We start from the raw sequence: 27,214 nt of genomic DNA on the forward strand, positions 1-27,214 counted from the left end.
AAGGCAGATGGACGCCCACCCTGATCCTGGTTCTGCTGGTGGTTTCTTCCATTAAAGGGAGTTTTTCCTCTCCACTGTGGCCTAGAGCTTGTTCAAGGGGGAATGTTGTCTTGCCTCTAAATACTTGTATATTCTGGACTTTGTTATGTAAAGTGCCTTGAGATGACTTTATTGGGAAATGGCGCTATACAAATAAAGTTGAATGGAATTGAAAATTACAGCAAAATGTGACTTTACAGTATATAGTTGTAGGACGTCTCTTATTTCTGGCTGTAATAAAGCACATTATCACGAGCCTTTTGCAGAACCTATGCATTATGCAACATTCATAAACCTGAGAATATTTGTATATTTTACCTGCCATCACTGAAAGAAGGAGCAGAAAAAAACTCTTCATCATGTTGGTTCTGGATGCTGAGATCTCAGGTCCTCAGTTATTTGTCTCCAGTTGGTTACTTCACTTTCTTCTTGTCAGTTTGTCTCACTGTCAGTAAATGTCTCCAGTGTTTCCTAAATTTCTGACGTTAGCAACTTTTGAAACCTCTCGCCTCCACCTGTTCTTCTTCTTTTTGTCTGAGTTTTAACTTCTTCCTCACAACAAGAAATATGTGCTAGTAAATAAATCGCCACAATAAAATTTAAAGGCAATATGTCGGAAATAATTGACTCTCAGTATTCTCAGAGGTAACAGGGCTGACATGACATTGTCTATGATTCAATGGTTTCCTTTTTATTTAATACAATAAATAGCTGCTGTCACATTTCTTATTCTCTCTTATTGCACATCTACAGACTGTTAAGAAGTGTTAAAATGTAAAATAAGTCACTGCATAAGCTTTCATCCCCTTTAAGTCAACATTTATCTCCGTCTCAATCTGGTTTCAACATTTGGACACTGGAAGACTTTCCCTTGTGCTCAGGTTCTGTCAGATTGTACAGGGATCAAGAGTGAGCAGCTCTTTTTAACCTTAACGCCCCTGTACAACCCAAAGAGCCGACAATGGACTGTTCGTGACAGTGGAACTAAAATGGTTCCAGTTTCACACTCAAACAAAGAGCTTTGGTTTTGGCTAAGCCCAAAAACATTAGGGGTAGGTCAGGCACAAAAAACAGATTGTTAGAGTTAGTAAAAAAAAAAAATTAGTCCTTCCTTAATGTCACATTCCCCTCCCCAGCTGTGCAGTGCCGCTCCAAGCCCGGTAGAAATTGGGGAGGGTTGCGTCAGGAAGAGCATCCGGCGTAAAAACTGTGCCAAATCAATATGATAATGATCCACTGTGGCGACACTGAACTCATGGAATAAGCCAAAAGGATCTACTACTACTTCCTTAATGTCACCTCAAATGTGAAATGACATGGATCACGTGAGGGTTGCAACAAGAACAACAGCAGTTGTTCAAATCTAGTACGAGACGTGCGTTTTAATGATGATCGTTAGTTATGCAGTTAGTGTCTGATGTTAGTGTCTCACTGTTTGTAGCCTTTTGTTATTTATCTTGTAACTTAAGTTTAACAAAGGATCAGACTACACAACATCAGCCCGATAACAGTCTGAGGCCGTTGGGACATCAATCGATGCCACACGTAGCATAACTTATGACCTCCCATCAAGAAGACGAAGTTTAAAAATTCTTCCCTCTTTTAAGAATAGAGACGCTTATAGAGCAACTTCAACAATTTTAAACTTGCTGTAGTATAGTGTGTAAATGTACATTAATGCTTTTAAACTTCCCTCTGTCTTCAATAAAGTATTTCTCTGCTTCTAGCTAATTTTTTTATCAGTAAGATTTCAGATAATGTCATCTGGAGGAGCCCTGGAAAAGCATGTTGATCCTGATTACAAACTCCATAGTGTGAGCAACTAGATGACATAATCTGAACTAAAGGTTCCTCCAAGTGATGTCATCTAGAGGCATTTTTCATCTTGAAATAAAACGATATTTTAATGTGGTGATGACTCAGGCGTCCTGGGACTAAACATTGATGCATAGTTATGAACAAGGTGGATTAAAGTTACTAAATGTGGAGGTTTCATGTCTCAGTTTGAATGATTGTGTTGTCCCAGAATTATACAGATTTATAAATTATATTATAAATTATAATTTCCTTGTTCTCAAAGGTGTTATATCCTCTAACACTGTAATTGAAGAGTAATTTATGGGGGAAATAAGAAGTACTAAGCAGTTAACCTTGAGGAAACTCATGCAATCACAGGGAGAACATGCAAACTCCACAAAGAGGCCACAGCCAGCCAGGGATTCAAACCAGGGCCCATCTGGCTGTGAGAACCACTTTACTACTGTGCTGCTGCTTTATATTATAGAATTATTCCACATAATATAACTTTTAAAAAATGAGCCTGGTTCTGCTGGAGGTTTCTTCCATTAAAGGGAGTTTTTCCTCTCCAATGTTGACTAGGACTTGCTCAAGAGGGATTTGTTGGGTTCTCTCTATACATCTTTATAGTCTGGACTTTATTCTGTAAAGTGTCTTTAGATGACTTTGTTGTTAATTGGTGCTATATGAATAAAGTTGAATTGAATAGAAATTGAATCAACATTTTAGCCACTAGAAGAATGATTAAAACTTGGGATATTATAAAGGCATATGAATGCTGTTTTCAGAATTTTGGAATCATATATTAATAGTCTCCACTTTCTGGTGGGAGGTTCCACAAAATGACTTTAGAAATTAAGATTTTCTAACAAAACGGTTTCTGTGTTGTAGTCTGGGAAATTTGATTTTGTGTGGAGGTTTTGTTTGGTACCTGCTTTGAAAAATAGAATTTAAGAAACTGATGCAATATCGGCCTTATTTGATAGAACTTTCCTTTTATTTTTGTGATCTTCCCACACAATCATCAGCTCAGCCCCCTCATCCCATCCACAACCCCCCCACTCAAATAATCCTCCCAAACAAAAGACACAGCAGTCTTCACTACGTACATACACTTAGCATCTGGATTTGCTGTTTCCATTAAAGTTTTAGTCACTGAAAGCTCTACATTTCTAAATTATGCATATTTTAACAAGTCCATCAGAAACCAGCTTTTTAAATGACATAGATACAGAGCACAAATCTCTTTCCAACCGTTTCAAAGCATTTTAGATTCTTAAAGACATGGAGACATTTGACACATTTTTTAAGAGGCACCAAACATTTTACCTGTTTTTGGCTGTTAGGTAGCAAAAAGCTATTTTTGATACTTTATTACATATTAAAATCAGCTTGCTACTAAAAATACTTGGCTGTCAGCTTCTCTGACCCAGAAATATGTAATGGGCAATAATCATTTTTTCAGTGCTGCTGCAGCTGGTTCACAGTGGAGCAGAGTTTAAAGAGATGGTTTGGAGTCGTGGACTGTGGCGTATGTGGAGTGTTGGTCGTTGTCTCTCACGGTGGAATATATGTCACCATTAACTTCCTCAGAGATGTTTTTAAAGGTGATTTCGGAGTAATCCATGAAGGCAGAGGGGACATAAACCGTTTTCATTGCAGCTCCTGGGTCTCTCTTCTGGGGGGGCTCTTGTATCTCTGCATAACTATGATCCTTCTGCTGTGGACAAAAACATTTCCGGTGAATAAATGTAAATACCTGAAAAACTGACAGTGTCATCAGCCTCAGTTGTTCTTAGTGCTAAATTACAGTCAGTAATGTCTCACTGAGACTCAGGGATCATGTAATAAATTAGAACTTAAATCACAGCTTTTAGGTGAACAGAGACACCATCGGTCCAGGGGGCGGCTCTGCTTGAGACATTAAATGAGGGAGGGGTGGTTGTGATCAGCAGGTGCACTATGCTTTTATTGACTCTAAACAGTTTGAAATACTTCTCTAGGGACATGCTGTCAGTAACCTGCAGAGGGGGGAGACCCTGGCAAATGAACCACACCCCTTGGTGTGTTTTGTCTGTCCCATCTGCATTACAGCAGGACACATGTCTCCACACAGTCCTTGGTAAAAGAGAGTCAGCTGTCATTCTGCTAGACTTTACGAAACAAGCACATCTTCATAATACCTCTTTGTTTTTCTGTTTTTCAGCTTTGTTTCTTCTGGTTTTTGAGCCTGGCAGAAAAAAAAGAGAAAATATATCAAATGTTTTGTATTCAGACATAAGTTGTTCTCTTTTTAATACATTCATTTATTCATGAAATCCATGCTTGTGGGCCCGTGTACTTCCACTAGCAAACGTTTTTAGCTTTTTGTGTTTAATGTTGTGTAAAGCTGTTAATAAGCTTCTTACGTATGAAGAAGAGAACCAGCAGGATCACAACCGCCAGAACAGCTGCACAGACGACTGCAGCTGTGACCCCAACCTGAGAATCACCTGCAAGACGAAACACACAAGAATAGGCAGAGAGCTGTAGTTAAACCATATCATCCAGAGCTCATCCTATATGTACAAAAACTCTTTTCTATTGGTGTCAGGACCCAAAAGCACTTGGCAGATACTTTATTCGACTGGACTGAGGGGACAGAAACTATGCGAGGACGTGGTTAGAGGTACTGAGACTAGATACAGTATTTTTATTATTATTATTATTATTATTATTATTATTATTATTATTATTATTATTATTATTATTATTATTATTATTATTATTATTATTATTATTATATACAGTAGAAGATAAGATGCAAAAACACAGTTGATCTAATAGGAGTATAACTCACTCAGAACCTGCAGTTGTATTTGTCTAAAAGCTGAACGATATTTTCCTTGACGTGATTTTACTCCACACCAGTAGACACCAGCGTCCTCTGAGGACACATCACTGATGGAGACGCTGAAGCCACGGTCGGTGTCAGTGACAGTGAACCTCCTGTTTGACTTTGGAGATGAATTTGTTGGTAAAATGTCTTCACAGATGAAACCGTTCTCTTTGCAGAAAAACTTGACTCTGTCATTTTGTCTGAGATATTCTGACATATCACATGTGAAGGTGACTTTATCTGTTCTGGTCACGATTACAGGAAGTGGAGTCTGACAGTTGTTAAACTCTGCAAATGAAGCAGAAAAATAAAACATGCAAAATATATCAGTGTAATACTGTGTTAACATGATAGAAATGTACAGAAGTGTGTACTCATTACCATACTTCATTATATTTGTACTATAATATGTGTTATATGTCAAAGAGGTTTCTGTTAAAGTTTGCTTTGCTGAGGAAACTTAAAAGATTCACTTTATTGGTCTGAATCCTTCATTCACTGAATTGTATCATTAAATCTGGAAAATGTACAAAACAATAAAAAAATCATCCAAATTTCCTTTTTTAGAATCTAGAAAGAAAAAGTATTTTTTTGAAGAAAAAGGAAAAACGTTCTTTGTGTAGTTTTGTTTAGGATCATTGTTTAGGGAAATCTACATATTTTATAGGACAAACTCTCATCATCTTTTCTAACTGATACTGTTCATCTCTGTTGGTGATTCAGTATCAGCACTGCATTTACTAACAAGGACAGTTCCTGCCATAATACACATCATAATTACTGCTGAGTTTGACTGTGAAGGTTAGTATCATGTCATTGTAGTAATTCTACTCACAAATCAGTAAAAGTATTTCAATTTAGTTTTAAACTTTTATTCTCCGTTATCAGCTTCAGTGAGATTGATGGGGGAAAATGATAAAGACTTTAACTGGATACAGAATTTTATTTTAAAAGCCTGAAAAAGAAATATTAGTAGAATTTGTTGTTTAAGAACATTTGCTGAAGTTTATTTATAATGTTAAAGTTCATAGTAAATTTATGAGACATTGTTCAATGCTGTTACTACTGCAAATACTAATACTACTAATAAATAATTAATAAAGGAAGTTCTGATAATGATAACATTGTTTGTGCAGCACTTTTCTTAATGCAGGTAAAGTGTTTTAACAAAGGAACATTAATAACAATAAAAACATGCAAACTTTCTTACCGTATTCCAGTTCCACTTTCTTGGATGACTCAGATTCTGGGTTAAACTTACACTCGTATTCTTCTTTAAAATCCTCAGGTTGAAGTTGTTTGATCAACACCTTGAGATATTTTGCTGTTGTGTTATGGTACAGAAATATTCTGCCTTCGTTTTCCCACTTGTCTTTAACTGTGCTTTTTGTTGTTTGTTTATCATGAACTACATAAATCTGTTGATAAGTTCTTTGTCCTTCAGGATAGACACATATGAATTCAACCCATCCTCCTCTGCATCCCTTCACTTCATGTTCATTGTCACAACCTGTTGATCAGAAAGAAAAATTCATGTTCTGTCACAGTCTGAAATAATCCAGTTTTCTATTTGTGCATCAAGAAAACAGAAAGTGTCAGAAGTTTTGTCACCACATAATCTGTGATATGAATAACATGGAGATTTCATCAAACAGAAGCATATTCATATTGATGACCTGCCTGTCACTGCATCATCTGAGCCTCAATCATTTCTGTTGTGTGATTTTTAATTCTGTCTGTTCCTGTTGTTTCAGTCATTTCTTTGGTTCTAACTTTAAACTCAGTGTTGTTTCTTGTTACACCAACATCTTTTTTATATTCTACCATTTATATTGTGGTTCTTCTTTTATTAAATATTACGTTGCATTTTGTATATGTAAATAAGAAAAACTTGGAGCAAAACAGAAGTTTGCTTTAAAAACATAGTTATTTTGCTGGTTTCAGTTGTTTGCAGCAAAATGTGACTTTACAGTATATAGTTGTAGGACGTCTCTTATTCTGGCTGTAATAAAGCACATTATCACGAGCCTTTTGCAGAACCTATGCATTATGCAACATTCATAAACCTGAGAATATTTGTATATTTTACCTGCCATCACTGAAAGAAGGAGCAGAAAAAAACTCTTCATCATGTTGGTTCTGGATGCTGAATCTCAGGTCCTCAGTTATTTGTCTCCAGTTGGTTATTTCACTTTCTTCTTGTCCGTTTGTGCCCACTGTCAGTAAATGTCTTCAGTGTTTCCTGAATTTCTGAGGTTAGCTACTTTTAAAACCTCTCGCCTCCACCTTTCTGTCCTTCCCTTTTTTGTCTGAGTTGTACCTTCTTCCTCAAAACAAGAAATAGAAAGTCAGAACGTAAAAAAATCCCCACAATAATATTTTAAAACAAGATGTTGGAAATAATTGACTCACAGTATAAAAAGTAACCACACATGTTGTTGCAGTGTTTAAAAAACTCTTCAAATTCACTGTGTTCAAATTATGTGATCACCTTCATAGGAATAATTTGTATGAAGACTTTCAGTCAGGATTTGGAGTTCATCATAGTAGAGAAACAGCACTGGTAAAATTACAGTCTCTGTAACTTTATTACAGAGACTGGAACATGAAATTGGAATTACAGGAACTGCACTAGGTTGGTTTAAATCTTATCTATCTGATAGATTCCAATTTGTTCATGTTAATGATGAATCCTCCATGCACACAAAGGTTAGCTATGCAGTTCCACAAGGCTCTGTGTTAGGACCAATACTTTTTACTTTATATATGTCTCCTTTAGGCAACATTATTAGAAAACACTCCATAAATCTCCATTTCCATTCCATTACCAGCTACATCTATCTATTTAAAACCCGGCTTCTTACATATAATGCTCTAACACCATATCATGGCAGTAGACCACTTTGATCTCAGAATGCAGGCCTACTTGTGGTTCCCAGAATTTCCAAAGATAGAATTGGAGGCAGAGCCTTCAGCTAGGCCAGGCTCAAAACTTTCCTCTTTGATAAATCTTATAGTTAGTTATAGTTATGCTTCTATAGGCTTAGACTGCTGGGGGACCCACCCCCCCAATGCACTGAGCTCCTTTCCTCCTGTTGACCCTCTCTCCTCTCCTCTCACCCCACAATTGTCACCACTGTATGTCATTAACTCTGTGTGTTCTCTCCCGTAGTTGTCTTTGTCCTCCTCTGTCCCCCTCTCTTTGTCCCTTTCTGCAGGTGTCCCCCGGCTTTGAAGCTGTGTGTCTTCCAGAGTGCAGCTACTGTTCCTACCAACCTGCCCGATGTTTTGTTGTTTGTTGTTTTCTTTTCTTTATTCAAGGCAGATGGTCGTCCACCCTGAGCCTGGTTCTGCTGGAGCTCAATTGTTGGGTTCTCTTTATACATCTTTATAGTCTTGACTTTATTCTCTAAAGTGCCTTGAGATGATTTTGTTGTGATTCAACGCTATATAAATAAAGTTGAATTGAATTGAATTGATCACTGTCTGCAGTATGTTTTTCTGTCTTTACTTGTAGTGATGGAGAAAAAGAACAACAACAGAAACACAATGTCATTAATAAAGGTTTATTTTTTTGCTTTTCAAGGACACTGTTATTTGTGAAAACATTGATGAGGATTGAAATGATTAATTTTCTGCTGGGGATGTTTTGATGAAATTTTTGCTGTTGATACTGTAGATAAACCAAGATACAGTAGGTTTTTTGTAAAGTTTTTTACTTTTTTGAAGTGTTGAACTTTCCTGTTTTACTTGCATTTGAAAATTGTGCCAGTTTTAAACCCTGAACTTAGGCTGGTGACCCTTCCTTTCAGATTTCTTTCTGCCTGACTCCAATGAACTCAATGAATTGCTGGCTGTTGGATTATTTTGTTCTCTCCCTCCATGAAAGTTGGTCAGTGGGTTTTAATGAGGTGGTCGGTGACATCTACTCAGACTACACAACATAAGCCTGGAAACAGTTTGAATGTGTTGGGATGTCATCGACCTGTCAGAAGTTTTTTTTTTTTTAGCTTCACCAAACAATTAAATTTGACAAGGGTGTAGTTCCTCTCTGATCACAGTCTTTCTTGAGTCCCATCACAGCTGTTTTCATTGCAGTTCCTGAGACGGTCTTCTGGGTGGGTCCTGTACCTCTGCATAGCCACGATCCTTCCAAAAGAAAAACACAGGATTAATACTTTACTGTATATACAGGTCTCCCCCATAATACAACCATTTTAGACTAATATGTTAACTTACCTAACTTTTCTGTTTTTCTCTTCTATTTCTTCTGATTTTTGAGCCTGACAGAGAAAAAAAATAGTATGAATGGGGAAACACAAGGGGGCAGCAGTGGTGCAGTTTTCTTGCCTTGTCCAAGGGCAAGATACTGAACCTGTTCAGTGTCGCCAGTAGAAACTGGGGAGGGCTGCATCAGGAAGAGCATCTGAGTACAAACTGTGCCAAATTAACATGGGGACAAATAATCCACTGTTGCGACCCTGAGCTCACGGGATAAACCGAAAGGACAAAAACTCAAAGGAAAGGATTTGTATTCATGTAACAACCAGCACAAAGTGAATGAATAAAAAACAAGGAAAGAACTGACAACAGTTAAACTAGTCGATGTCTGGAATCAGTTGTATTCAGCCATTAAGTTGTTTAAGGGTGTTTTATTTTGATTCAATTGTCACAGGTCAGATGTTTTTTATAGTTATTTTGTGTTTTGATTTTTCCACAAGTTTGTGTTTTAATTGTCAAGTCAAGACACAAGCTCATTTTTAAAAAACAACTTCACTTCAATTTGAAGAAATGTGCTACAAAAAGCTACAACAAAGTAGAAATGACTCTGGGAACAACTACAAATATGTTGACAAATCTAAATGTCCATCACATTTTAGTGGCCCCTGTAAACAGAAAGACCTGTTTGGGGGTTAGGAGTTGGTTTTAGGGTTGAGGTTCGAATTGGATGTAGGTTAAGATGAGGGCTGAGGTTGGGCTTTAACTTCTGAGGGTTAGTGTTAGACATGATGTAATCATAACCAGTTACTCTGAGTGTGTGTGTGTGTGTGTGTGTGTGTGTGTGTGTGTGTGTGTGTGTGTGTGTGTGTGTGTGTGTGTGTGTGTGTGTGTGTGTGTGTGTGTGTGTGTGTGTGTGTGTGTGTGTGGTAGTACTTTTTGAACATCAACTCAGATTTTTCCTTTGTGTGTTTTGCTCTTAGTTTTTAGCAATTTTCTATTGAGGTTTTTTGTTTAGACATGTTATTGGTTTTATATAGATAATTGTACTGTAATAAATCTCTGGATAATTGTTCCATCCACTGTTTTCATCTGGTTTGCTCCCACCTGACTTTAAAGAACCTTTGATCTGATCTATTCCGATTCCTGAATTTCTTAAATGACGGCTCACCAGCCCTTATACCCCCAATGAGAAACGTTTGTGGGTGTGTTTCATGTTAGCAGCCTCTTACATGTGTAGAAGAGAATCAGTATGTTCACAACCACCAGAGCAGCTACACGGACGACTGTAGCTGTGACTGCAGCCAACTGAGATCCAGCTGCAGGACAAAACACACGACATAAGGGACTGTAACTGATGTGACAGAGGTTCATACAAAGCCCTTAATCCTCTGAAGAAACAGACGTCCAGGTTTCTGATGGCTCTGAAACAAAGTCTAAGAGAAACATGGAGAACATGAAAACAGTTTTGCAGATTGCTGCAAAAAAATAAACCATCCTGTATTTAAAATATCCTCATGAATCCTGCCCAGAGGTCCTGTTGCCTGGTTCCTTTACATTCTGACTTCCTCAGGTCCCTGTTAGTTCTTGGACATGTCCATGAACTGTTGTCTCTTCTCTGTCATCTCCTACACTCTCCTTTCAATGTTGCAGCATAAGTGAGTCAGTGTGTTGGAGTCTTTTGTGTGTATTGGCTGTTGTTTCTTCCGTCTATGTCTTACACAGTATCATCACTCCCTAACCAGCCAGTCGTCCTAGATTAGCTACTGATGTTGTGCCTTTTGGTTTTTGCTCCGTCTTAAATCACGTCCAGTGTTTTCTCCCACTTTGCCACAAGAGACTCAGGCCTCCCTTCTTTCCCTGATTCACCTGCTCACCAGCCCCTCCCCTCCTGCTGTGTCCACTTTATTTTCCCTCCAATTTTACCACCTGACTCTTTATCACCAGTCCAACACACCTGGCAGCCATTTTGTCTCCTCTCAGTATAATTACCTGCTATTTTCTCTTGTTCAGTAACAAATTATCTTCACTGTTCACTCAACCTCAGCTTTCTTTTATTTCTCTGTGGTTTACCTTTATCCAGTTACCTGCACTTTTTCCCTCATGGGATTGTTTGCATTTGGACTCTTTGCAGTATTTGGTCAACTTGTCTGATTTTAAACCCAGACTGATGCTGGTTACTCGCTGAATTAATGGTAAGTGGGACTTAGCTTCCATTAAGTGTCTTTTATTACTACTTGCAGCCTGTCTTCTTTTGTATCTGCACTCGAGTCCAGTCTAAGTGAAATTAATAATGATTGAGGTTCTGGGTTTCTGTGGTGGTGGCTGATGTTAGATACGTTGTTGGGATCAGACTACACAACATCGGCCCGATAACAGTCTGAGGCCGTTGGGACGTCAATCGATGTTACATGTAGCAGAACTCATGACCTCCCAATAACGCTTTTAAACTTCCCTCTGACTTCACTATATTAACTTATTTCTCTGCATCTATCTGTTTTTTTTTTTTTTATCAGTAAGATTTCAGATGATGTCATCGGGAGGAGCCCTGGAAAAGCAGGTTGACCCTGATTACAAACTCCATAGTGTGAGCAACTAGGTGACATAATCTGAACTAAAGGTTCCTCCAAGTGATGTCATCTGGAGGCATTTTTCATCTTGAAGTAGAAAGATATTTTAATGTGGTGACGTCAGAGGGAAGTTTAATGGTATTTATGTACATGTACAGTGCAGAAATATGTCTGATTTTATCAGACAACAAAAATTGTAACAATCCAGAGTTGAACCTAGGATGCAGAGATCTAGTCCTACACGTCTCTCTGCAGTGTCCTTACAACCGTCACCCCCCCACAACTCCCACATACCTATAGAGACTGTGTCTGTTCCCCGAACAACTAAATTACATAAAGTAAAAATGACAACAAGAGGAGTTAATCATGATAAACTAATTAAAGTTAAGACGACTCCTCTTACAGAACAAAACCCCAAAACTATTAAATGTGGATTATTAAATATCAGATCTCTGTCTTTTAAATCTCTGTTAGTAAATTATAAATTATTGTGTCTTAATGAAACTTGGTTACAGCAGGAAGAATATTTCAGTTTAAATGAGTCATGTTAATGATCATGTTCCTAGAAGCACAGGCTGAGGTGGAGGAGTAGCAGCAATCTTCCATTCTAGCTTATCAATAAACTCTAGACCTAAACATAGTTATGACTCATTTGAGAGTCTTACTCTTTGCCTTTCACATCGAAACTGGAAAACTCAAAAACCACTATTATTTGTTATCGTGTACCGTCCTCCAGCCCCTTATTCAGAGTTGTTCATATCACTTATTCTCTGATTCTGTCTTGTGTCCACACATTGGAATTGTTTTCCTGGACTTTTAACCTGTTTTGTATTTTTATTCTTAATATAATTCACCTTGTCTCTGTATTTACCTGCCTTCTGACTCCACTTGTTTCCCCTCTGCTTGTTTCTTACACAAAACCTGACTTTAACCAACTTGACAGTTTCATATTAACATTCCCCCCAATTATCCTCCTCATTGATCAGCAGGTCTCTCACCGTGAGTCTCAGCAGGTCCAGTAGTTGTCTGGTCTGAAGCAACAGAAGTCGTAATTGACTGTGTTGATGTAGTTGGAGGAGCTGTGGGAATAAATATAAGGGTCACAATTAGCAAATGCAAAAAATAAATATCATTGAAATAAATCAAAGTAGTTTTTATGAGCCTGGTAATTTAAATGTCTTTTCAGAGAAATGATAAACTGCTTTACTTCTTCAATACGAAACTGAAGAGATCAACAACACAAATGATTCTTTTATCAAAACCCAGTTGATCTAATAGGAGTATAACTCACTCAGAACCTGCAGTTGTATTTGTCTAAAAGCTGAACGATATTTTCCTTGATGTGTTTTCACTCCACACCAGTAGACACCAGCGTCCTCTGAGGACACATCACTGATGGAGATGTTGAGGCCACGGTTGGTGTCAGTGACAGTGAACCTCCTGTTTGACTTTGGAGATGAATTTGTTGGTAAAATGTCTTCACAGATGAAGAAATCGTTCTCATTGCAGAAAAACTTGACTCTGTCATTTTGTCTGAGATATTCTGACATATCACATGTGAAGGTGACTTTATCTGTTCTGGTCACAATTACAGGAAGTGGAGTCTGACAGTTGTTAAACTCTGCAAATGAAGCATAAAAGTAAAACATGAAAAATATATCAGTGTAATACTGTGTTAACATGATAGAACTGTACAGAAGTGTGTACACATTACCATACTTCATTATATTTGTACTATAATATGTCATGTTATATGTCAAAGAGGAAACTTAAAAGATTCACTTTATTAGTCTGAATCCTTCATTCACTGAATTGTATCATGTCATTGTAGTAATTCTACTCACAAATCAGTAAAAGTATTTCAATGTAGTTTAAAATTTTAAAATAGAACAAATTTTATTCTCTATATTAAGCTTCAGTGAGATTGATGGGGGAAATTGATAAAGACTTTAACTGGATACAGAATTTTATTTTAAAAGCCTGAAAAATAAATATTAGTAGAATTTGTTGTTTGAGAACATTTGCTGAAGTTTTTTTATAATGTTAAAGTTCATAGTACATTTATTAAACATTGTTCAATGCTGTTACTACTGCAAATAGTAATACTACTAATAAATAATTAATAAATAAGCAGTTCTGCTAATGATAACATTGTTTGTGCAGCACTTTTTCTTAACGCAAGTAAAGTGTTTTAACAAAGGAACAAAGGAACATTAATAACAATAAAAACATGCAAACTTTCTTACCGTATTCTCGCTCCACTCCCTCGGATGACATATAGTCTCTGTTAAATATACACCTGTATTCTCCAAAATCCTCAGGTTGAAGTTGTTTGATCAACACCTTGAGATATTTTGCTGTTGTGTTATGGTACAGAAATATTCTGCCTTTGTTTTCCCACTTGTTTTTAACTGTGGTTGTTATTGTTTGTATGTGATTAACTACATCAATCTGTTGATAAGTTCTTTGTCCTTCAGGATAGAAGCAGGTAAATTCAACCCATCCGTCTCCGCATCCCCTGACGTCATATACATCATCACAACCTGTTGATCAGAAAGAAAAGTTCATGTTCTTTCACAGTCTGAAATAATCCGGTTTTCTATTTGTGCATCAAGAAAACAGAAAGTGTCAGAAGTTTTGTCACCACATAATCTGTGATATGAATAACATGAAGATTTCATCAAACAGAAGCATATTCATATAGATGACCTGCCTGTCACTGCATCATCTGAGCCTCAATCATTTCTGTTGTGTGATTTTTAATTCTGTCTGTTCCTGTTGTTTCAGTCATTTCTTTGGTTCTAACTTTAAACTCAGTGTTGCTTCTTGTTACACCAACATCTTTTTATATTTCACCATTTATTTTGTGGTTCTTCTTTTATTAAGTATTACGTTGCATTCTGTATATGTAAATAAGAAAAACTTGGAGCTAAACAGAAGTTTGCTTTAAAAACATAGTTATGTTGCTGGTTTCAGTTGTTTGCAGCTAAATGTGACTTTACAGTATATAGTTGTAGGACGTCTCTCATTTCTGGCTGTAATAAAGCACATTATCACGAGCCTTTTGCAGAACCTATGCATTATGCAACATTCATCAACCTGAGAATATTTGTATATTTTACCTGCAATCACTGAAAGAAGGAGCAGAAAAAAACTCTTCATCATGTTGGTTCTGGATGCTGAGATCTCAGGTCCTCAGTTATTTGTCTCCAGTTGGTTATTTCACTTTGTTCTTGTCCGTTTCTGTCCACTGTCAGTAAATGTCTTCAGTGTTTCCTGAATTTCTGACGTTGGCAACTTTTGAAACCTCTCGCCTCCACCTGTCCTTCTTCTTTTTGTCTGAGTTGTAACTTCTTCCTAAAACAAGAAATATGTGGGAGAAAGTCAGAGCGTAAAAAATATTGACTCACAGTATTGTAAAAAGTAACCACACATGTTGTTGCTCTCTTATTGCACATTTCTACAGACTGTTAAGCAGGTTTTTCAAAAACTCTCTTCAAGTTCACTGCCTGGTTGCATTGTTCATGTTCTATACAGTATTTATCAAAAGTGTGAAGTTTCCCCACTTTATTCATTTCTAACATGGATGTAAAATACAAGACGTAAAATAAGTCACTGCATAAGTTTTCATCCCCTTTAAGTCAACATTTATCTCCGTCTCAATCAGGTTTCAACATTTGGATACTGGAAGACTTTTCCTTGTGCTCAGGTTCTGTGAGATTGTACAGGGATCAAGAGTGAGCAGCTCTTTTTAACCTTAACGCCCCTGTACAACCCAAAGAGCCGAGAATCGACTGTTCCTGCCAGTGGAACTAAAATGGCGGCCAGCTTCACACAGTCATCACATGGATCACATGACTGTTGTAACAAGAACTTTTTTATATTTTTAACATTTTATCACATTAAAACAGTAACAAAAAGTCTTAACAAAAAACGTAAGAAACGGTAAAAGGTGCAGATTTTCTTACCAATATCCAGTTCAGTGATTTCAGGGGTTGAGACACTGTCTCCATGAATCTTACACTGCTGCTTCCCAAAATCCTCCTGTTGCTGTGGTTTGATGATCACCCTGAGATGTTGGTTTGTTGTATCATGGTACAGAAACAATCTCACTTTGTTTCCCCGTCATCTCTCTCAGTAGTTTGAAAAGTTTCTTTTTGAGTAAATAAATCAATCACATGATAATTTGTGGTATTTGTGTTGTTGTATCCACAGATGAATTCAATCCATCCATTTAAACATCCCTTCATTTTAGATGGGGCTTCACTTCCTGTTGATCAAAGACATTTGGTGTCAGATTCTGAAATAATCCCTGTTTCTTAACATGCTGCCAACAAAACAGAAACTGTCTGGATCATGAAAGTAAAGAGACTTTTAGGTTTAATCAGTAGATTGTAGCATTGTTAAGTTAAACTAATTGTATTTTTTCGTTTAAAAATTAAACTTTTGACATTTTCTGTGACTTTTTTTTTTTAGGGAAGTATTTTGAAAATCACCTCAGATCTGTTTGTGTATATATAAGTATCTATATGTACTTCTTTTAACCTGCCATCAGCAAAATGACAAGTAGAAGAAAACTCTTCATCGTGGTGGTTTTGGATGCTGAGATCTTACGTCCTACACTTTGATATTTCAGATTCCTCTTGTCTGTGTGTCTTCACACTGTGTTTCCTGTATCTCTGCTAACAAGATTGTTGAAGTGATGTCATATACACACAACCACATTTTAGAAAAGATACAATTTAGTTTCCAGGTTGTCTTCTGCTAATTTAACTGCATCTTGTTACTATATAAGAAGACGCAAGTATTTGTATAAGTACTGTAAAGCTACACCTTTATTACAAAGTTGTTTTTTCATCACTGAGAGAAAAAGCAGAAGAAGCCTGTTCATCATGTCGTCATGTCTAAGTTGGATGCTGACACCTTCCATCCAGATTACTCATCTCTTTCTGGTAATTTCAGTTTCCTCTTGTCGGTTTTTCTTAACAGTTGGTTAAGTTGTACATTGTTTCCTGTATTACTGTATTTAGCTGAAACTTCTTGCTGCCAATTCTCTTTTTTGAATCTTAATCATACCTCCTTCCTCTGTGGTTAAAAGAAAATGTGTGGAAATAATTAGAATATCATCTAAATATTTCACCTCTTGGTCAAATGATATGAAACCAATGACATAATTAAATATGAGGCCTTTTATTCTGCTGTGAAAATGCAGTTCAAAAACATTCTGCACTTCACCATATGTTAATACAATGGAAAGTAGTCTTCTTAATGTTACTCCTGCACAAGCTGATTAAATTGTTGATAATTCTGCAGCCTCACTACGTACAATACTCGATAGTGTTGCCCCTCTGAAGAAGAAGGCAGTAAACCAGAAGAGGTGATATTCATGGTGTAGTTTGCAAACACACAACTTAAAACAGGCAACGCAAAAGTTAGAAAGGAAGTGGCGTTTCAGAAATTTAGAAGAATCTCATTTAGCCTGGAAAAACAGTTTAAAAATGTACAAAAAAGCTCAGTGATGCCAGAACAGCATATTATTCATCATTAATAGAAGAAAACAAGAACAACCCTCGGTTTCTGTTTATCACTGTAGCCAGGCTGACTAAGAGCCATAGTTCTGTTGAGACTAGTTTTCCCTTAACTCTGAGCAGCAAGGACTTCATGACTTTCTTTAGGAATAAAATTGTAGCTATTAGAGAAAGAATTTAAATATTACACATAGATGTAATGTACCACAGGCCTATAAGGTAGCTGTAATTAAACCACTACTTAAAAAACCCTGTCTTGACCCAGGTGTTTTAGCCAATTACAGACCAATATCTAGTCTCCCCTTTATTAATTAAATCTTTGAAAAAGTATTTGCAGAGCAATTATGTGACCACTTGTACAGGAATAATTAGTATTAAGACTTTCAGTCATGATTTAGAGCTCATCATAGTACAGAAGCAGCACTGGTAAAAGGCACCAACAATCTTCTCATGGCCTCAGATAATGGACTAGACATTTTATTACAGAGACTGGAACATGAAATTGGGATTACAGGAACTGCATTAGGTTGTTTAAATCTTATCTATCTGAAAGATTCCAATTTGTTCGTTATAATGATGAGTCCTCCATGCACACAAAGGTTAGCTATGGAGTTCCACAAGGCTCTGTGTTAGGACCAATACTTTCCAGAAGTAGAATGGGAGGCAGAGCCTTTAGATATCAAGCTCCTCTCCTGTGGAACCGGCTCCCCATCCAGATTCGGGAAGTGGACACCCTCTCTATTTTTAAGACTAGGCTTAAAACCTTTTTGATAAAGCTTATAGTTAAAGCTTCTCAGTCAACCTGAACTATATCCGAGTTGAGATGCCCCCTCCCTCTCTTTTCTCTCTTGTGTTTGTCTCCGCCGCATGCTATAAGCTTTGTGTCTTCTCTCCCCCTATAGTTGTGCTTCTTCTTCTCTGCCTCCTTCTCTGTCTCCCTCTCACTGTCCCTTTGTGAAGGTGTCCCCGGCTTTGGGGCTGTGTGTTTTCCAGCATGCAGCTACTGGTCCAGCCAACCTGCCCAATGGTTTCACAACAACAGGTCAAGGCAGATGGACGCCCACCCTGAGCCTGGGTCTGCTGGAGCTTTCTTCCATTAAAGGGAGTTTTTCCTCTCCACTGTGACCTAGAGCTTGTTCAAGGGGGAATGTTATCTTGCCTCTAAATACTTGTATATTCTGGACTTTGTTATGTAAAGTGCCATGAGATAACTTTATTGGGAAATGGCGCCATATAAATAAAGTTGAATGGAGTTGAAAATTGCAGCAAAATGTGACTTTACAGTATATAGCTGTAGGACGTCTCTTATTTCTGGCTGTAATAAAGCACATTATCACGAGCCTTTTGCAGAACCTATGCATTATGCAACATTCATAAACCTGAGAATATTTGTATATTTTACCTGCCATCACTGAAAGAAGGAGCAGAAAAAAACTCTTCATCATGTTGGTTCTGGATGCTGAGATCTCATGTCCTCAGTTTTTTGTCTCCAGTTGGTTACTTCACTTTCTTCTTGCCGTTTGTCTCCACTGTCAGTAAATGTCTTCAGTGTTTCCTGAATTTCTGACGTTGGTAACTTTTGAAACCTCTCGCCTCCACCTGTCCTTCTTCTTTTTGTCTGAGTTGTAACTTCTTCCTCAAAACAAGAAATATGTGGTAGAAAGTCAAAAAGTAAAAAATCCCCTCAATAATATTTTAAGACTATACGGCGGAAATAATTGACTCTCAGTATTCTCAGAGGTAACATGGCTGACATGACACTGTCTATGATTCAATGGTTTCCTTTATATTTAATACAATAAATAGCTGCTGTCACATTTCTTATTCTCTCTTATTGCACATCTACAGACTGTTAAGAAGTGTTAAAATGTAAAATAAGTCATTGCATAAGTTTTCATCCCCTTTAAGTCAACATTTATCTCCGTGTCAATCAGGTTTCAACATTTGGAGCTGTGACTGGTCAGATCTCTGACACAGAGACCATGTTATCACATATTACAGTAAACATTGATGCATAGTTATGAATCTGAACTAAAGGTTCCTCCAAGTGATGTCATCTGGAGGAATTTTTCAGCTTGAAGTAGAAAGATATTTTAATGTGGGGACGTCAGAGGGAAGTTTAATGGGACTAAACATCGATGCATAGTTATGAACAAGGTGGATTAAAGTTACTAAATGTGGAGGTTTCATGTCTCAGTTTGAATGATTGTGTTGTCCCAGAATTATACAGATTTATAAATTATATTATAAAATATAATTTCCTTGTTCTCAAAGGTGTTATATCCTCTAACACTGTAATTGAAGAGTAATTTATGGGGGAAATAAGAGGTACTAAGCAGTTAACCTTGAGGAAACTCATGCAATCACAGGGAGAACATGCAAACTCCACAAAGAGGCCACAGCCAGCCAGGGTTTCAAACGAGGGACCATCTGGCTGTGAGGTGGCAGAGCAAACCACTTTACTACTGTGCTGCTGCTTTATATTATAGAAATATTCCACATAATATAACTTTTAAAAAATGGAAAGACACAGTTGACTGTCTCATACTGTGAAGTTATGTTTTACTTTACTGTATAAAACAATAGATGCTCATTTAAGATTTTTTTATTTATGTATTATCAAGTTTTTAGCTTATAATTATTTAACCTCCTTCTCTGTCTCCGTCTCTCTGTCCCTTTCTGCAGCTGTGTGTTTTCCAGTGTGCAGCTACTGGTCCAACCAACCTGCCTGATGTTTTGTTGTTGCCCTTTTTCTTTTCTCTCTTTAATTTCCACTCACCCCAACAGGTCAAGGCAGATGGACGCCCACCCTGATCCTGGTTCTGCTGGTGGTTTCTTCCATTAAAGGGAGTTTTTCCTCTCCACTGTGGCCTAGAGCTTGTTCAAGGGGGAATGTTGTCTTGCCTCTAAATACTTGTATATTCTGGACTTTGTTATGTAAAGTGCCTTGAGATGACTTTATTGGGAAATGGCGCTATAGAAATAAAGTTGAATGGAATTGAAAATTACAGCAAAATGTGACTTTACAGTATATAGTTGTAGGACGTCTCTTATTTCTGGCTGTAATAAAGCACATTATCACGAGCCTTTTGCAGAACCTATGCATTATGCAACATTCATAAACCTGAGAATATTTGTATATTTTACCTGCCATCACTGAAAGAAGGAGCAGAAAAAAACTCTTCATCATGTTGGTTCTGGATGCTGAGATCTCAGGTCCTCAGTAATTTGTCTCCAGTTGGTTACTTCACTTTCTTCTTGTCAGTTTGTCTCACTGTCAGTAAATGTCTCCAGTGTTTCCTAAATTTCTGACGTTAGCAACTTTTGAAACCTCTCGCCTCCACCTGTTCTTCTTCTTTTTGTCTGAGTTTTAACTTCTTCCTCATAACAAGAAATATGTGCTAGTAAATAAATCGCCACAATAAAATTTAAAGGCAATATGTCGGAAATAATTGACTCTCAGTATTCTCAGAGGTAACAGGGCTGACATGACATTGTCTATGATTCAATGGTTTCCTTTTTATTTAATACAATAAATAGCTGCTGTCACATTTCTTATTCTCTCTTATTGCACATCTACAGACTGTTAAGAAGTGTTAAAATGTAAAATAAGTCACTGCATAAGCTTTCATCCCCTTTAAGTCAACATTTATCTCCGTCTCAATCGGGTTTCAACATTTGGACACTGGAAGACTTTCCCTTGTGCTCAGGTTCTGTCAGATTGTACAGGGATCAAGAGTGAGCAGCTCTTTTTAACCTTAACGCCCCTGTACAACCCAAAGAGCCGACAATGGACTGTTCCTGACAGTGGAACTAAAATGGTTCCAGTTTCACACTCAAACAAAGAGCTTTGGTTTTGGCTAAGCCCAAAAACATTAGGGGTAGGTCAGGCACAAAAAACAGATTGTTAGAGTTAGTAAAAAAAAAAAATTAGTCCTTCCTTAATGTCACATTCCCCTCCCCAGCTGTGCAGTGCCGCTCCAAGCCCGGTAGAAATTGGGGAGGGTTGCGTCAGGAAGAGCATCCGGCGTAAAAACTGTGCCAAATCAATATGATAATGATCCACTGTGGCGACACTGAACTCATGGAATAAGCCAAAAGGATCTACTACTACTTCCTTAATGTCACCTCAAATGTGAAATGACATGGATCACGTGAGGGTTGCAACAAGAACAACAGCAGTTGTTCAAATCTAGTACGAGACGTGCGTTTTAATGATGATCGTTAGTTATGCAGTTAGTGTCTGATGTTAGTGTCTCACTGTTTGTAGCCTTTTGTTATTTATCTTGTAACTTAAGTTTAACAAAGGATCAGACTACACAACATCAGCCCGATAACAGTCTGAGGCCGTTGGGACATCAATCGATGCCACACGTAGCATAACTTATGACCTCCCATCAAGAAGACGAAGTTTAAAAATTCTTCCCTCTTTTAAGAATAGAGACGCTTATAGAGCAACTTCAACAATTTTAAACTTGCTGTAGTATAGTGTGTAAATGTACATTAATGATTTTAAACTTCCCTCTGTCTTCAATAAAGTATTTCTCTGCTTCTAGCTAATTTTTTTATCAGTAAGATTTCAGATAATGTCATCTGGAGGAGCCCTGGAAAAGCATGTTGATCCTGATTACAAACTCCATAGTGTGAGCAACTAGATGACATAATCTGAACTAAAGGTTCCTCCAAGTGATGTCATCTAGAGGCATTTTTCATCTTGAAATAAAACGATATTTTAATGTGGTGATGACTCAGGCGTCCTGGGACTAAACATTGATGCATAGTTATGAACAAGGTGGATTAAAGTTACTAAATGTGGAGGTTTCATGTCTCAGTTTGAATGATTGTGTTGTCCCAGAATTATACAGATTTATAAATTATATTATAAATTATAATTTCCTTGTTCTCAAAGGTGTTATATCCTCTAACACTGTAATTGAAGAGTAATTTATGGGGGAAATAAGAAGTACTAAGCAGTTAACCTTGAGGAAACTCATGCAATCACAGGGAGAACATGCAAACTCCACAAAGAGGACACAGCCAGCCAGGGATTCAAACCAGGGACCATCTGGCTGTGAGGTGGCAGAGCGAACCACTTTACTACTGTGCTGCTGCTTTATATTATAGAATTATTCCACATAATATAACTTTTAAAAAATGAGCCTGGTTCTGCTGGAGGTTTCTTCCATTAAAGGGAGTTTTTCCTCTCCAATGTTGACTAGGACTTGCTCAAGAGGGATTTGTTGGGTTCTCTCTATACATCTTTATAGTCTGGACTTTATTCTGTAAAGTGTCTTTAGATGACTTTGTTGTTAATTGGTGCTATATGAATAAAGTTGAATTGAATAGAAATTGAATCAACATTTTAGCCACTAGAAGAATGATTAAAACTTGGGATATTATAAAGGCATATGAATGCTGTTTTCAGAATTTTGGAATCATATATTAATAGTCTCCACTTTCTGGTGGGAGGTTCCACAAAATGACTTTAGAAATTAAGATTTTCTAACAAAACGGTTTCTGTGTTGTAGTCTGGGAAATTTGATTTTGTGTGGAGGTTTTGTTTGGTACCTGCTTTGAAAAATAGAATTTAAGAAACTGATGCAATATCGGCCTTATTTGATAGAACTTTCCTTTTATTTTTGTGATCTTCCCACACAATCATCAGCTCAGCCCCCTCATCCCATCCACAACCCCCCCACTCAAATAATCCTCCCAAACAAAAGACACAGCAGTCTTCACTACGTACATACACTTAGCATCTGGATTTGCTGTTTCCATTAAAGTTTTAGTCACTGAAAGCTCTACATTTCTAAATTATGCATATTTTAACAAGTCCATCAGAAACCAGCTTTTTAAATGACATAGATACAGAGCACAAATCTCTTTCCAACCGTTTCAAAGCATTTTAGATTCTTAAAGACATGGAGACATTTGACACATTTTTTAAGAGGCACCAAACATTTTACCTGTTTTTGGCTGTTAGGTAGCAAAAAGCTATTTTTGATACTTTATTACATATTAAAATCAGCTTGCTACTAAAATACTTGGCTGTCAGCTTCTCTGACCCAGAAATATGTAATGGGCAATAATCATTTTTTCAGTGCTGCTGCAGCTGGTTCACAGTGGAGCAGAGTTTAAAGAGATGGTTTGGAGTCGTGGACTGTGGCGTATGTGGAGTTTTGGTCGTTGTCTCTCACGGTGGAATATATGTTACTATTAACTTCCTCAGAGATGTTTTTAAAGGTGATTTCGGAGTAATCCATGAAGGCAGAGGGGTTTGTGGGAAAGTTGGCAGTGGCATAAACCGTTTTCATTGCAGCTCCTGGGTCTCTCTTCTGGGGGGGCTCTTGTATCTCTGCATAACTATGATCCTTCTGCTGTGGACAAAAACATTTCCGGTGAATAAATGTAAATACCTGAAAAACTGACAGTGTCATCAGCCTCAGTTGTTCTTAGTGCTAAATTACAGTCAGTAATGTCTCACTGAGACTCAGGGATCATGTAATAAATTAGAACTTAAATCACAGCTTTTAGGTGAACAGAGACACCATCGGTCCAGGGGGCGGCTCTGCTTGAGACATTAAATGAGGGAGGGGTGGTTGTGATCAGCAGGTGCACTATGCTTTTATTGACTCTAAACAGTTTGAAATACTTCTCTAGGGACATGCTGTCAGTAATCTGCAGAGGGGGGAGACCCTGGCAAATGAACCACACCCCTTGGTGTGTTTTGTCTGTCCCATCTGCATTACAGCAGGACACATGTCTCCACACAGTCCTTGGTAAAAGAGAGTCAGCTGTCATTCTGCTAGACTTTACCAAACAAGCACATCTTCATAATACCTCTTTATTTTTCTGTTTTTCAGCTTTGTTTCTTCTGGTTTTTGAGCCTGGCAGAAAAAAAAGAGAAAATATATCAAATGTTTTGTATTCAGACATAAGTTGTTCTCTTTTTAATACATTCATTTATTCATGAAATCCATGCTTGTGGGCCCGTGTACTTCCACTAGCAAACGTTTTTAGCTTTTTGTGTTTAATGTTGTGTAAAGCTGTTAATAAGCTTCTTACGTATGAAGAAGAGAACCAGCAGGATCACAACCGCCAGAACAGCTGCACAGACGACTGCAGCTGTGACCCCAACCTGAGAATCACCTGCAAGACGAAACACACAAGAATAGGCAGAGAGCTGTAGTTAAACCATATCATCCAGAGCTCATCCTATATGTACAAAAACTCTTTTCTATTGGTGTCAGGACCCAAAAGCACTTGGCAGATACTTTATTCGACTGGACTGAGGGGACAGAAACTATGCGAGGACGTGGTTAGAGGTACTGAGACTAGATACAGTATTTTTATTATTATTATTATTATTATTATTATTATTATTATTATTATTATTATTATTATTATTATTATTATTATTATTATTATTATTATTATTATTATTATTATTATTATTATTATATACAGTAGAAGATAAGATGCAAAAACACAGTTGATCTAATAGGAGTATAACTCACTCAGAACCTGCAGTTGTATTTGTCTAAAAGCTGAACGATATTTTCTTTGATCTGATTTCACTCCACACCAGTAGACACCAGCGTCCTCTGAGGACACATCACTGATGGAGACGCTGAAGCCACGGTCGGTGTCAGTGACAGTGAACCTCCTGTTTGACTTTGGAGATGAATTTGTTGGTAAAATGTCTTCACAGATGAAACCGTTCTCTTTGCAGAAAAACTTGACTCTGTCATTTTGTCTGAGATATTCTGACATATCACATGTGAAGGTGACTTTATCTGTTCTGGTCACGATTACAGGAAGTGGAGTCTGACAGTTGTTAAACTCTGCAAATGAAGCAGAAAAATAAAACATGCAAAATATATCAGTGTAATACTGTGTTAACATGATAGAACTGTACAGAAGTGTGTACACATTACCATACTTCATTATATTTGTACTATAATATGTGTTATATGTCAAAGAGGTTTCTGTTAAAGTTTGCTTTGCTTAGGAAACTTAAAAGATTCACTTTATTGGTCTGAATCCTTCATTCACTGAATTGTATCATTAAATCTGGAAAATGTACAAAACAATAAAAAAATCATCCAAATTTCCTTTTTTAGAATCTAGAAAGAAAAAGTATTTTTTTGAAGAAAAAGGAAAAACGTTCTTTGTGTAGTTTTGTTTAGGATCATTGTTTAGGGAAATCTACATATTTTATAGGACAAACTCTCATCATCTTTTCTAACTGATACTGTTCATCTCTGTTGGTGATTCAGTATCAGCACTGCATTTACTAACAAGGACAGTTCCTGCCATAATACACATCATAATTACTGCTGAGTTTGACTGTGAAGGTTAGTATCATGTAATTGTAGTAATTCTACTCACAAATCAGTAAAAGTATTTCAATTTAGTTTTAAACTTTTATTCTCCGTTATCAGCTTCAGTGAGATTGATGGGGGAAAATGATAAAGACTTTAACTGGATACAGAATTTTATTTTAAAAGCCTGAAAAAGAAATATTAGTAGAATTTGTTGTTTAAGAACATTTGCTGAAGTTTATTTATAATGTTAAAGTTCATAGTAAATTTATGAGACATTGTTCAATGCTGTTACTACTGCAAATACTAATACTACTAATAAATAATTAATAAAGGAAGTTCTGATAATGATAACATTGTTTGTGCAGCACTTTTCTTAATGCAGGTAAAGTGTTTTAACAAAGGAACATTAATAACAATAAAAACATGCAAACTTTCTTACCGTATTCCAGTTCCACTTCCTTGGATGACACATAGTATCTGTTAAATATACACCTGTATTTTCCAAAATCCTTAGGTTTTAGTTGTTTGATCAACACCTTGAGATATTTTGCTGTTGTGTTATGGTACAGAAATATTCTGCCTTCGTTTTCCCACTTGTCTTTAACTGTGCTTTTTGTTGTTTGTTTATCATGAACTACATAAATCTGTTGATAAGTTCTTTGTCCTTCAGGATAGACACATATGAATTCAACCCATCCTCCTCTGCATCCCTTCACTTCATGTTCATTGTCACAACCTGTTGATCAGAAAGAAAAATTCATGTTCTGTCACAGTCTGAAATAATCCAGTTTTCTATTTGTGCATCAAGAAAACAGAAAGTGTCAGAAGTTTTGTCACCACATAATCTGTGATATGAATAACATGGAGATTTCATCAAACAGAAGCATATTCATATTGATGACCTGCCTGTCACTGCTTCAGCTGAGCCTCAATCATTTCTGTTGTGTGATTTTTAATTCTGTCTGTTCCTGTTGTTTCAGTCATTTCTTTGGTTCTAACTTTAAACTCAGTGTTGTTTCTTGTTACACCAACATCTTTTTTATATTCTACCATTTATATTGTGGTTCTTCTTTTATTAAATATTACGTTGCATTTTGTATATGTAAATAAGAAAAACTTGGAGCAAAACAGAAGTTTGCTTTAAAAACATAGTTATTTTGCTGGTTTCAGTTGTTTGCAGCAAAATGTGACTTTACAGTATATAGTTGTAGGACGTCTCTTATTCTGGCTGTAATAAAGCACATTATCACGAGCCTTTTGCAGAACCTATGCATTATGCAACATTCATAAACCTGAGAATATTTGTATATTTTACCTGCCATCACTGAAAGAAGGAGCAGAAAAAAACTCTTCATCATGTTGGTTCTGGATGCTGAATCTCAGGTCCTCAGTTATTTGTCTCCAGTTGGTTATTTCACTTTCTTCTTGTCCGTTTGTGCCCACTGTCAGTAAATGTCTTCAGTGTTTCCTGAATTTCTGAGGTTAGCTACTTTTAAAACCTCTCGCCTCCACCTTTCTGTCCTTCCCTTTTTTGTCTGAGTTGTACCTTCTTCCTCAAAACAAGAAATAGAAAGTCAGAACGTAAAAAAATCCCCACAATAATATTTTAAAACAAGATGTTGGAAATAATTGACTCACAGTATAAAAAGTAACCACACATGTTGTTGCAGTGTTTAAAAAACTCTTCAAATTCACTGTGTTCAAATTATGTGATCACCTTCATAGGAATAATTTGTATGAAGACTTTCAGTCAGGATTTGGAGTTCATCATAGTAGAGAAACAGCACTGGTAAAATTACAGTCTCTGTAACTTTATTACAGAGACTGGAACATGAAATTGGGATTAAAGGAACTGCA

At 36.9% G+C, this 27,214-nt stretch overlaps 2 protein-coding genes across 4 annotated transcripts; both read right to left on the reverse strand.

Moving 5' to 3' along the window:
• Positions 1 to 2,858: 2,858 nt before the first annotated feature.
• Positions 2,859 to 14,844, reverse strand: LOC137127138 (polymeric immunoglobulin receptor-like). 3 transcript variants are annotated; one of them, XM_067503627.1, is made up of 7 exons: positions 14,625 to 14,844; positions 13,749 to 14,045; positions 12,794 to 13,123; positions 12,501 to 12,581; positions 4,245 to 4,328; positions 4,020 to 4,066; positions 2,859 to 3,553 (listed from the first exon to the last, which is right to left on the reverse strand). In XM_067503627.1, the coding sequence occupies exons 1-7, from the start codon at positions 14,665 to 14,667 to the stop codon at positions 3,335 to 3,337; spliced, it is 1,101 nt and encodes a 366-aa protein (XP_067359728.1). In that variant the 5' UTR covers positions 14,668 to 14,844; the 3' UTR covers positions 2,859 to 3,334. The 3 variants fall into 3 exon arrangements, with proteins under 3 accessions (XP_067359728.1, XP_067359729.1, XP_067359727.1); XM_067503626.1 differs by having other exon boundaries at positions 2,862 to 3,556; positions 14,625 to 14,841; XM_067503628.1 differs by lacking the exons at positions 12,501 to 12,581; positions 12,794 to 13,123; positions 13,749 to 14,045; positions 14,625 to 14,844 and adding exons at positions 4,676 to 5,002; positions 5,925 to 6,224; positions 6,804 to 6,950 and having other exon boundaries at positions 2,860 to 3,556.
• A 7,847-nt stretch (positions 14,845 to 22,691) lies between these two features.
• Positions 22,692 to 26,828, reverse strand: LOC137127141 (polymeric immunoglobulin receptor-like). The gene is made up of 6 exons (XM_067503636.1): positions 26,673 to 26,828; positions 25,797 to 26,093; positions 24,548 to 24,874; positions 24,096 to 24,179; positions 23,871 to 23,917; positions 22,692 to 23,407 (listed from the first exon to the last, which is right to left on the reverse strand). The coding sequence occupies exons 1-6, from the start codon at positions 26,713 to 26,715 to the stop codon at positions 23,165 to 23,167; spliced, it is 1,041 nt and encodes a 346-aa protein (XP_067359737.1). The 5' UTR covers positions 26,716 to 26,828; the 3' UTR covers positions 22,692 to 23,164.
• Between the last annotated feature and the right edge of the window lie 386 nt (positions 26,829 to 27,214).

This window comes from Channa argus, chromosome 5, assembly GCF_033026475.1.
Source record: "Channa argus isolate prfri chromosome 5, Channa argus male v1.0, whole genome shotgun sequence".
Taxonomy (NCBI): domain Eukaryota; kingdom Metazoa; phylum Chordata; class Actinopteri; order Anabantiformes; family Channidae; genus Channa; species Channa argus.

Bases quoted from the DNA above. Each gene is read 5' to 3' on its own strand.
- LOC137127138 (XM_067503626.1), bottom strand. From the start codon at position 14,667: ATGATGAAGAGTTTTTTTCTGCTCCTTCTTTCAGTGATTGCAG. The intron at 14,046-14,624 runs GTAAAATATACA...TCTGATCAACAG, and splicing joins CCTTCTTTCAGTGATTGCAG to GTTGTGATGATGTATATGAC. The intron at 4,329-12,500 runs GTGAGAGACCTG...TTCGTCTTGCAG, and splicing joins TGGACCTGCTGAGACTCACG to GTGATTCTCAGGTTGGGGTC.
- LOC137127141 (XM_067503636.1), bottom strand. From the start codon at position 26,715: ATGATGAAGAGTTTTTTTCTGCTCCTTCTTTCAGTGATGGCAG. The intron at 24,875-25,796 runs GTAAGAAAGTTT...CTTCATTTGCAG, and splicing joins GGAAGTGGAACTGGAATACG to AGTTTAACAACTGTCAGACT. The intron at 23,918-24,095 runs GTAAGAAGCTTA...TTTTTCTGCCAG, and splicing joins GCTGGTTCTCTTCTTCATAC to GCTCAAAAACCAGAAGAAAC.